The sequence below is a fragment of the Brassica napus genome, chromosome C9 (assembly GCF_020379485.1).
Source record: "Brassica napus cultivar Da-Ae chromosome C9, Da-Ae, whole genome shotgun sequence".
Lineage (NCBI taxonomy): Eukaryota > Viridiplantae > Streptophyta > Magnoliopsida > Brassicales > Brassicaceae > Brassica > Brassica napus.
This window is the reverse complement of record NC_063452.1, coordinates 57,809,175-57,820,904: the sequence shown is the minus strand read 5'-3', so window position 1 is coordinate 57,820,904 and position 11,730 is coordinate 57,809,175. Positions and strand designations below refer to the sequence as shown.

At 36.1% G+C, this 11,730-nt stretch overlaps 2 protein-coding genes across 2 annotated transcripts; one reads left to right on the top strand and one right to left on the bottom strand.

Moving 5' to 3' along the window:
* Window positions 1-1,046: 1,046 nt before the first annotated feature.
* Window positions 1,047-3,399, bottom strand: LOC106424732 (UDP-glucose 6-dehydrogenase 3-like). Its single transcript, XM_013865479.3, has 2 exons — window positions 3,238-3,399; window positions 1,047-2,767 (listed from the first exon to the last, which is right to left on the bottom strand). The coding sequence occupies exon 2, from the start codon at window positions 2,744-2,746 to the stop codon at window positions 1,304-1,306; it is 1,443 nt and encodes a 480-aa protein (XP_013720933.1). The 5' UTR covers window positions 2,747-2,767; window positions 3,238-3,399; the 3' UTR covers window positions 1,047-1,303.
* Window positions 3,400-9,670: 6,271 nt separating this feature from the next.
* Window positions 9,671-11,592, top strand: LOC106424730 (biotin carboxyl carrier protein of acetyl-CoA carboxylase 2, chloroplastic-like). Its single transcript, XM_013865477.3, has 7 exons — window positions 9,671-9,940; window positions 10,197-10,238; window positions 10,326-10,450; window positions 10,535-10,838; window positions 10,948-11,019; window positions 11,114-11,179; window positions 11,291-11,592. The coding sequence occupies exons 1-7, from the start codon at window positions 9,815-9,817 to the stop codon at window positions 11,312-11,314; spliced, it is 759 nt and encodes a 252-aa protein (XP_013720931.1). The 5' UTR covers window positions 9,671-9,814; the 3' UTR covers window positions 11,315-11,592.
* Window positions 11,593-11,730: the final 138 nt, after the last annotated feature.

Below are 11,730 nucleotides of genomic sequence, written 5' to 3'. Positions count from 1 at the left end.
CAAAATTAGGTACAAAGATTGCCGTACATTTCTCTGTGTCGTTTTCGTTGAACCTGAACATATTACAAAAAGTAGTGTTATTTAATTTCATTTTATATGCTCAATTATTTTGTTGAATACCATAGGGCATAGACCCGACCGACACATTCTAGTATGACTTTTCAAATCGTCAAAAAATTTGACTCAAACCGGAATGCTGTGTTTTTTTTGAGTGTTGTCCCTTGCCGTGACACTTCTTGTGGCCACCCAAAGCATGAACCGACCTGAAATTCCTTAAGCAGGAGCAGTACTACACTTGTGTCGGTCCCAAGAGTATTTTTTTTCTTTATTTATGGATTCATCCTCTACTGATGGAACGTCTGATTGACCACCTAGAGCTTTGATTAGACGAATATTTTGTTGCATAACCTGCGTTTGATGCTCAACGTTCCTCTTATAAGGTTCAGTACTAATCTCAGGAGCTGAATCAGAACACTCCATAGCTCCTTTTCCAAGCTCAGTTCTGTAAAACCTAGATTCAAAGTCACATCATTTTGGCAGTTTCAACTGACCTAAATTAGACTTGTTCCCCCAAGAAACTCGCGCTATTCTTTCCACGTTTCATCACCCCACCAACCACTCCTTTGGTTTTGGCTTCTTATCATACGTTTTTTTTTTTTGACAAAAAAAAGTTAAATCTATGTCTGTTAAAGACACAGACCTAACCCAGATCTATTAAAGACACAGACCTAGCTCCCGGTGGAGGTACAGTCCACGGATAAACCCTCTCCTGGGCATTCAAATGAGCCGAAAGCAATAACCCATATCCGTGTGGCTAGCGGGGTTCGAACCACGGTTCGCCGTATTGGATTTATTCCCTCAAGCGCCACTGGACTACCACCACTGGTTTATCATACGTTTTTGGTTTTGGCCTTATTACCAAATATTATTTTTAAGACATGATATGCTTTGGTGCTTGTTGGTTTTGATTCTAAGGGTTTAGGGTTTTCAAGGATTTATTTTAAAAAAAGATTTAGCTTATGTTTATGCTCATGTAGAAATGAATGTAATTTCCAACTGGAGAAAACTTTTTATAACATGTAATAATACTTGAAAAACTTACAATATATGATAACCCAAGGTACATAATTACCAACAGAAACCAAACCTAAAAATCTCTGTTGGATTTTCATAAGAATAACAGAACCGACAATTATTGTTCAAAACATATTAAAATGGAAAAAAAATTGTATGAAAAACATAATAATTCGGGGGAAAAAATGAAATAAAAAAAGCTAAGGAAGAGGTTTTGTTTGGTTTTGGTTTAGGCAAGAGCAGGCATATCCTTGAGCCACTGGTCCAACGGCTTACCAATAGAGTAAACAATAAACCCAATCTTCCTCAGCTTCTCAGCATCCACCACGTTCCTACCATCGAAAACAAACGCCGGCTTCTGCATATTATCAAAGATCTTCTCGTAATCCAGCTTCTTGAACTCGTCCCACTCGGTCAAAATGCAGATACCGTGAGCGTCTTTGGTCGCAGCGTACGCGTCCCAAGCGACCGAGACTTGCTTCACAGTGGTGGGGCTCATGGGCTGGAGATGAAGCGGGTGGTCCCAGTCGAATTTGTTCATGGTCAAGTCTCTCTGGATCTGCTCTTCCGTGACTTGCGGGTCGTAGATGCTGATACGAGCTTTGTCACCTAACAAGCCTTTGCAGACATCGATGGCTGGTGTCTCTCTCGTGTCTCCAGTGTCTTTCTTGAAGGCGAAACCGAGAACAGCGATCTTTTTGTTGGAGACGGTGTTGAACATCGAGGAGACGATGCGGTTAACGAATCTGGTTTTCTGGTAGTCGTTGATCTTGATGACTTGTTTCCAGTACTCAGCGACTTCAGGTAAGCCGTTGCATTCGCAGATGTAGACTAAGTTGAGGATGTCTTTCTGGAAACAAGAACCTCCAAAGCCAACACTCGAGTTCAAGAACTTGGGACCGATACGTGAGTCTTTACCGACAGCGTAAGAGACCTCCGTGACATTGGCGCCCGTTGCTTCACAGAGAGCTGACATCGCGTTAACCGACGAGATCCTCTGAGCTAAGAAGGCGTTAGCAGCGAGCTTGGAGAGCTCAGCGGACCAGAGATTAGTGGTGAGGATCCTCTCTTCAGGGACCCATTGGGAGTAAACGTCTTTCAAGGCTTTAACAGCTGCAAACCCTTCAGGCGTCTCGCGGCCACCGATTAGGACACGGTCAGGCTTGAAGAGATCCTCAATAGCGGTTCCTTCAGCGAGAAACTCAGGGTTGGAGAGGATCTGAAACTTGATCCCTTTGCTGTTATGCGTAAGAATCTTCTCAATGGCCTCTGCGGTTTTAACCGGAACAGTCGATTTCTCGACAACGATCTTGTCGGAAACGGACACATCAGCGATCATACGAGCAGCGCTCTCCCAGTAAGTCAAGTCGGCAGCTTTGCCAGCTCCGAGACCGCGGGTCTTGGTGGGTGTGTTGACAGAGACAAAGACAATGTCGGCCTCTCTGACGTGCTTCTCAACGTCGGTGCTGAAGAAAAGGTTCTTCCCACGGCACTGCTTGACGACGTCGTCAAGACCAGGCTCGTAGATGGGGAGCTGGTCGCTGTTCCAGGCGGTGATCCTGGGCACGGAGATGTCAACGACGGCTACTTCAACGGATGGGCATTTTAGAGCGATGACTGCCATGGTTGGACCACCGACGTATCCAGCTCCAATGCAGCATATCTTCACCATTTTTTTTTGCTTGTTTAAAACCTGAATTAAACATAAATAAACACCAAGTAAGAGATTAAATTAAATATATTACACAATATTAATGAACAAAAGGTCATTAGCAATTTGAATAACAGCTATAAACATTGACAAGTAGAATCCACAATAAAAATCAAAACTTTAGGAAACCCAGATCCGGTTATGGAAAACCCAGATCCGGTTTAAGGAAAACCAGATGTACAAATAAAATAGATTTACGTAAACATGATCCAATTAATATCAGAACAGTGATCAAACATTCATGATCATGCTTAACAATGAGCTCGAAATTCAACGAAAATGATAAACATAAAGCGAGAAATTCAAATCAAAATCTCAGATCTGGTACATGCAGAGAGAAATTAAGTTACGTTTGCGGATCACCGACACAGATCGAACCCAAACACGGATCACAAAATTGGATCTTGAAAGCACGGATTAACCAGAGAGAAAGATACAATTGATCGTTTTACCTTTGTGGCAAGCTAGTGGTATACAATAATCGAAGAAACGGAGCTGGGGGAATCGCTGAATCTGGCGATGGAGAAGAAGAGCGGGGCGAGTAGGGAGTTTATATAGGTGTTGAGATTCCTAAAATGCCCTTGAAACCGTCAAAGTGTAACGCGTTTTAAAAGTGTTTTCGGGTTACTTTAATTTAATTGCTTGATCAAAAAAATTATATTAAGCTAATAACACTTTCAGTTAAAGATTAAATGTAAAAGGTTGCAAAGAAAACGATGGGGGTCTCACAATGTTTGGCAGGTGGTGTTCAAGTGTTAAAGACACGTTAAACATTTGACATACTACACCGTCAAGAGATTGGATCTCGACCAACTTTAATAGACTGTATTCTCGTATATGTCAACCAAAAATTTATCGCATACACGTATTCAGTTTATTAAATAGTAAATACTATGTATCCGTTTTTCTTTTCTTAGATTTTTTCTAGTATTTTAAAACATAAATATATATATATATACTAGGTCGGTCCGTCCTACGGACGGGATGTATATTCGAAAACAATCGAAATAGTTTGAGTAAATAATTATTTTAATTTTTATTAGTTAAAAATATAAATAGTAGCTAAATTATGTACTTGTTTTTCTTTTTTTTTAAGTCTAAATAAACTATGTTATTTTGATAATTAGTTAGGTTTTATTTTTTCCTTGGGATGACATTACACCGGTTCTTGTTGAGATTTCATGATGTTGTACTATAATCTATTGAAGGAGAGTACCTTTTTTTATTATTGCTAGTGTAGTGTAACCATACTAAACCAGATTTTTTCTTTAAAAATATTTTAATTTTAATTTATATGCATATATTTAACAAACTCAAAATACAAATGCAATATTAACTCATCTGTTTATATACAAAGAGAATTTGAATTGTAATATTATTTTAAAGCTAGATCTAGTTTGAATCCAAAATCAATACCAAACCGAACAAATTCTAATATGGCATCAATTAATCAGAGTGGAAGCTAAAAATAATAATAAATGTTTTAGCACTTTATTTCAGTTTATCTATCAAATTGATAAAACCAAAAATCATTAGATCCTAGTAAAAAACCGAAAATAATGCTAGATGATTAATGTTTTAAAGTTTACGTGTTAACATGAGGGATAGGTAATTGTCTCTCTAAGAAGAGACTAAATTATATTTTAGTGTTATAGATAGATTGGTTGTGTTTTTATTAACAGCTAGCTAAATCTTGTATTAAATATAAATATATATTATTTTATAAATATAATTTATTTAAAATTATTGAATTTTTTATAATAAAATGTTTAAAATGTTATTATACCATACATCTAGGCTAAATTTAAATTTTATAAAAGTTATAGTAGTATAACTAAATTTATTAGTTATGTTATTTTAAATAAATTATGATGTATTCTAGGGTTCTGATTTGAGAATAATGTCACTTATGTATTATTTTTAAATTGATGGTCATGTTTTTAGGTGTCTAGTAAAAAAAATTTTCCAGTTAAATTGATCTGTGAATGCATTATTGAGTTTTTCTTGTCTAATATCCATATTTTGTATTAATTAACTTTAGTTATTGGGTTATTAGTGGACTTTAACTTGATTGGATACATAAAAATTAAACGAAAGGTTAAATGAACTAAAAAAGAAAAAAAATGTACTTTTATTGTTTCTCTCTCAGCGGACTAAACCTAATTTTCTTCTTTCTTTCACTATCTCATCCGGCCCGTATTCTTTTTTCATCACCTCACCTTCGTCTTCACCTCCTCACTGCATCTTCTTCATCACCTAATCTCCCTTTTCATCTCATCCATCTTCTTCGTTTAACCACCTCACCTTCTTCTTTACCACCTGATCCCATCTTCTTCTTCACCACCTAATCTCCCTATTCATCTAATTATGTTTCGTCGTTCACTTTCCTCTTCTCTGTTTTACTTGATAAATTAGGATTTGATTCACGGTTCATCAACATAAAGTGACAGCATTTTATCTGTTTAGTTCAATTATATAGATATTTCTCGGTCTGAAAAAAAAAAAACAGAAAACAGTTTAACTTAATCGATTTTTTCCAGATTTACCTAAATCGCAGGCTTAGATGTAATCTTTTGGAGTTTTTGACGCAAAAAAAGTTTGTTTAAATTTAAAAAAAAAATGTTTGGATTACAGACGTGGTCTATCTCAGTTTTTTTGGTTGGAGAAAAGGGAGAATGGTGGACTTGGGCTAATAAAATAATTTCCAATAACTCATTTAATAAAAGCGGAAGCTCACTCGTGAAGCCCAAAAAAACAAATTAAAAATATGAAAAAACAGAGTTGGACACATGTCACACTGAGAGGAATTGACTTAGTGACGTGGATTCACCAGGAGAGATAAACATTTCTTTATTATATAAAAGGGAGGATGGTGGACTTGGGTTTAGAAAATAATTTTCAATAACTCATTTAATAAAAGCGGAAGCCCACTCGTGAAGCTCAAAAAAACAAATTAAAAAGATGAAAAAAACAGAATTGCACACATGTCACACTGAGAGGAATTGACTTACTGACGTGGATTCACCGGGAGAGAGGAACATTTTTTTATTATATAAGATATGTTGCCTGTTGGGAACAAAATATTCATGGTCCCTTTTTCCTTTCAATCTAGTGTTCCGACCAACATAAATGCAACTACTTTAACTTAAAAGAACATTTATTATTCAGAGATTTTGCCAGCAATGGGGAAAGTATCACTTTGTTAATTTCCACACAATATACAAAACTCTTATAATTTCCTACTACGTTTTGTACTGGTGTTAGCGGCAGATTATCGAAAGATACATATTTGATCAAAAAAATTACAAAATCAGAAAGATACATGATAAACCCTGTTTGGTAAAGAATCGCAACGTCAGCTTCAAGCATTCAAAATAATGCCTAATTGTAAGTTTCTTGAGGCTTAAGGATGTGGAGAATAAATGGCAGCGACGTCCTCGTTTGACCAGGAAGGCAATTCCGATGAACACTTTTTTTTTCAGCGTCACTAACATCATCGACAACACTCAGTAAAATAATCACATCGACACAAACTCAAAAAATGATGGCGTTAATTACAATATTTTCTTCTTGTTTTTAAGCCGCTGACGCTACCGCACTCGTGGAGAAAAAGAACATGCCTATACATCAAAACACCAATAATAGTGTTAGTGTTTACTGGAAAAGGAAAATTCAAAAGGTTAAGGAATAACAATGCATGTGTATCTTTCTCTCAATTTACAACTTTACACGTATAGTTAATAAAGATACCCTTGTGTTAATTATTTTGTAGATACATAATACAACATTGTTTTATGTGTAGCCTTTTTTCAAAAAAAAAAAAACATTGTTTTATGTGCGTCACTGTTCATTTGATAGTCTATGATATACTTCCCGAAGGTTGGGTTGGTGTATCAATAATGTACGTCTTAATCTATTGTTATTAAAAACATTTTGTATCAGTACCTAAGTGATTGTGCGGTGGAGTCTGCTGGACAAAACTTGATTGCACTTTGCTTAGAAACTCAGTCACACTTTTTGAAGTGCTTCTCAAGCTATTTAACACTAGTTTAATGAATAAAATATACCGAGAAGAGTGTGGTTGAAACATATGTAATATTAAATAAATCAAAATAAAAACCTAAACCAGATCTGAAAAAATGCGAATATAACACGGTTTGTGTACGTTGACCACCCAAAAAGCTGATTTCTATACAACTCAATAATATGGTTTGCCATGTTACCTTTGAGTTGGAATGCGGTCACTTAGAACACCTTTCACTTTCAGCAATATGTACTCAATACAGTTTTTCTGTCAGCGACTCAGCGTACTCCATACCGTTATGTAATCAAATATAGTAATTGCTAGATTTGATCAAAAAAAAAAAATATAGTAATTGCTAGATATGGTAATTTTTAATATATTAAAAATTTACGAGTAATCTCATTCTTAACACATTTTACAAAGTTGAATAGTTTGACTAAGGCAGTACTGGTTCAAACGCAACGGTTGCGGTTGCGGGAGTTTGCGGATGCGAGTGATTGCGGTTTCTAGCGGTTCTAAGAGATTTGTACGACTGATTCTGCGGTTAGAAATTGGCGTGTTTGTAGTATACTTATGACTGCGGTTAAATAATAAATTAACAATATTTACATTTTATATAATTATAAAATATAAAAAATCATAATATCATAATAAATATAAAAATTATATTTAGAAAGTTTTAGTTTTAAATTTTAAAAAATTATAGAAAATATTTTATTTTAAAATTTTATAATATTAATTAAAATATAATAGATATATTTTAGTATTTTTATAATTCTAATTTTAATTTTAATTTTAATTTTAATTTTTGTATTTATATTATTTAAAAAAATTAATCTTCATGTACCGTCTGCAACCACAAACGATAGTTGAACCCAACTTTTGAATTTATGAGGTTTATAGCGATTTGAAGCAGTTTAGATCGATTTGAGTGATTGTTGCAAAACACCAACAACCGCTACCAACCGCAAAAGCTGCGTTTGCGGGTGGTAGCGAAGAAACCAGTCATATCCTAAATGTTCATTAATGCTTCTACATCAAAAAGTCTAGAGTTCAAACCCCAGAAAATCTAAATTATGCAGATTATGGAAAAGAAAAAAAGGTTACAAGAGTCTTCGGCATGGTGCATAGCGTACCATCGGACATGGATCTCATAGGGCGGCTTGGAATAACGCAGTCAGACGTGTATTCTCATAAGGTGGTAGAATTGTCGGTTGTAGAATTGTCTATGTAATATTTTTCATCGTTGTAATAGCATAATTAACTAAACGTTAAAAAAACACATTTTACAAAATGATATCTTACAACAATTGTTTGTAGAATATTGTTGTATCTTAAAAATATATGAACAAACATAAATATATCGTAGTTCACATTATTTTGAATAAAATTTAAGATATGATAATTTAAATAATAAATATTAATACATGAGGTTCGATTCCGGTTGACCACCAGAAAATTTACAAATAGCGGCATCTTTGGGACCCACAAATTAGTTGGTTGATTTTGGTTGCCGGACACGCCTATAAACTATTCATGTTTTAAGTAGAAATTAATAGTTACATTAGGACTGTTATTTATGTGATCTTCTCCCGTGGATATTTCTAAATAAATACAGAATAAATAGTAAAATTATTAAGCCAAATCAAGATCACCTCTAGCTTGATCCAACGTAGTGAAACCTTCCCACACCTATCCAGTCTTGGATTCACGCACCTTGGTTCGCTCAGACTGTACTTATTTCCAAAACCAGACCACCAAACTATAAATAATCAGAACAATGAACCTCTTTGCATACACATAGGCTCGACAGACAGTAGTTAGTAGAGGACCTACTTAGAACAAATGAGCTTATTAGTAAAAGCTGATACAATTGCTTCTTGTTATTTTCCTCTAACCATTGAAAATGTCGAGCAGGCATTCAACTGCACCACTGAGACCCCAAGTTTCAAATACCACAACACAAGATGATCAGATGTTGTAGTTCATCTTCTTGGAGCGAAACTGGTTCCTGCATGAGCGATCTCTATTCTCTATTGTCAGTATCTTTGAAAAGCTTTGTTAATAATATGATCTACCACCCAAACAAATTAGAAATATTTCATATTTCTTTACAAAATTCGGTTTGCTCTGGTTAAGTTCTGGTTCAGAAAGATATAACTACTACCTTCCAGTATTTTTACCCAAAAAAAAACTAACTTCCAGTTTGAATTTGGATTAACTGCCATATAAGATGAGCTTCATAGAATACTAACAGGTGGGGCAAACCTACTTTTAAATTTCTGTGAAGAACAAAAATTTAACGGCTTCGTATTTGTTAATGCAAAATCCGCTTTGGAATGGGTATATTCTGGCTATTTCAACAGCCATTTAAAACATAAAACCCCTATACAACTATACAAGGTCTTTCTACAAATAGTGTCCACCTTCAGAAAGGAAGAAAAAAGTATATACCCATATGGGCTTTTATGAAACGAAGGCAGATCTGATGGAAGCAAGTGCACCTTCTTAAAACTTGAGGAGATACATGCCATTGATCAGTAACACATCGATCGATGGGGGTTTAGCTGAACACATACAGACATACTATATATAACAGGGCACGTAAAAATGTATATAAGGGGTTATTCAAAGAAATAAGAGATACAGACAGTGAGGCACAAAGAAAGACACGAGTGAAATCATGAGAAAGTGAGGGTTGTCCCTACTAGTAACAACAACAAGTATTGACAAAGTTTGTTGAAAGTTAGTTAAATTGGTGTTCTTCGTAAGTATCGAAACCAGAACAAAAAAAAAAAAAAAAAAAAAAAAGGAGAAATCAAATAAATAGTGTAAAAACATCTCTCTCTCTCTCTCTCTCTACCATCTCAATAGTGTAAAAACGTACTATTAAAAAAAAAAAAAATAGGAGAAATCAATAGTGTAAAACATCTCTCTCTACCATCTCTTCTTCGTCGTGCTTCCTCGGTTACATCGTCAAAGTGCATTTTCATCCTATCTCAACAATGGCGTCATTGTCGGTTCCTTACGCCAAGATCTCTGCTCCTAACCGGCGGGTCGAATCTATTCCTGGGATCCGACGGCAGCCTCAACCCAGTGGGATCTCTTTTCACGTCTCCCATGTATCTCAGGTTTCTTTCTTCTGCTTCTCTCCTCTATCCCTGTAATAAAGTGTCAAGCTTTCTCTACGAGATGTGACACTCATGTTGAACTATGGAACTTTAAAGTCGTCCTTCTTCTGTATCGAATGGAATAATGTGATGTGACACTCTTGCTTCATAACTCATGTAGTCATTTCGTACACATATTTTATACTACAAGGACGGTCATGTTGCTGTCTTAGTATACACTGATTCATAATCCTCTGTTTCCTTCGTCTTTCAACAGACTCAATCTACAATCTGGAGGTTGCGTGCCACAACCAATGAGGTAAAAGCTTTCTTGCACAGCTAATATAGTACGATGTAACCTTCTTGTTACTCACTCATTTTCGACTTTTTTTTTTCAAACCCGAAGGTTGTGTCTAATTCTACACCAGTGACTAACGGTGGATGTTTGAACGGAAACGTCAAGACCAATGTTCCTCCTGAACCCGCCGCCGAGCTCTCTGACTTTATCTCTAAAGTCTCTGGTCTTCTTAAGTATGTCATGTTCCCTTGCCAATCCTTTTAGTTTTGTTTCTCTACACAGAACTAATCAAACTTTTGTTTTGTTATGTTATTAAGGCTTGTGGATTCAAGAGATATAGTGGAACTTGAGTTGAAGCAGCTCGACTGTGAGATTGTTATTCGGAAGAAGGAAGCCTTACCGCAGCAACCAGCTCCAGTTTATCACTCGATGATGCCTCCTCCTCCAATGGAAGGCCTTCCAATGCCTCCATCTCCACCAGTGTCTCCTCCTGCTCCCTCCTCAGCTCCTGCAACAGCGAATACAGCAACCGCACCATCCTCTTCTCATCCTCCACTGAAGAGTCCTATGGCTGGTACTTTCTACAGGTCTCCTGGACCCGGTGAACCTCCTTTTGTCAAGGTACAAGAAGATGCCAAAAAAAAGAGAGAGAGAGAGAGAGAGAAAATCATCTGAATGAAGTGTAATTGAACATTTCAAGTGAGTCCGGTATGTTTTATGCAATGTGCAGGTCGGAGATAAAGTGCAGAAGGGTCAAGTTGTTTGCATTATCGAAGCTATGAAACTGATGAATGAGATTGAGGTGTGATTTTCTTTATAACAACAGTACATTGTCAATATATTTGGGGGTTATATGTGTTTGTGTAACATGTGAAGAAGATGTGTGTTGAAAACAGGCTGAGAAGTCAGGAACCATCACTGAATTACTGGCTGAAGATGGAAAACCCGTCAGCGTTGATACGGTAACCACTAATCTTTCTCTCTCTCCCCCTCTCCCTCTCCCTCTCCCGTATATTATATGGATTGGTTTTGAGATCATTAACTTGTGCTCAATACTATAATAAACTGTGCAGCCTCTGTTTACCATCGCTCCTTGAAATGAAGAAGCTGTCATTTTGAGCTGCTTCAGAACATCATCAAACTCCTGCTTATACCGACGTGCTGACAATCGTTAAAAGTAATCATCTCGGTCAGGTTGGTTCGGGTTCGGCTATTTATGTTTTTTTTTTCTTTTTCTCTCAACTTTCTGAACTCACTTTCTTTTGAGAATCGCGTAACATATCAGTTATGCATGTCTTTCGAACAAATCAGACAAATTAATAGTATGCTGTACTATGAATTTGCCTATTAGGTGAGAAAAATGTCTGCCTGTCCATTAAAAGCTCGATCAATTATGGGATATCCCATCTATTAATATATAGTCTGGTCAAACGCAACCAGTGTATATACGCAGTCTCACCTAAGAGGCTACGAAGATTCAGTAAGCAAAACCGAAACAACAAACCCACCAAAA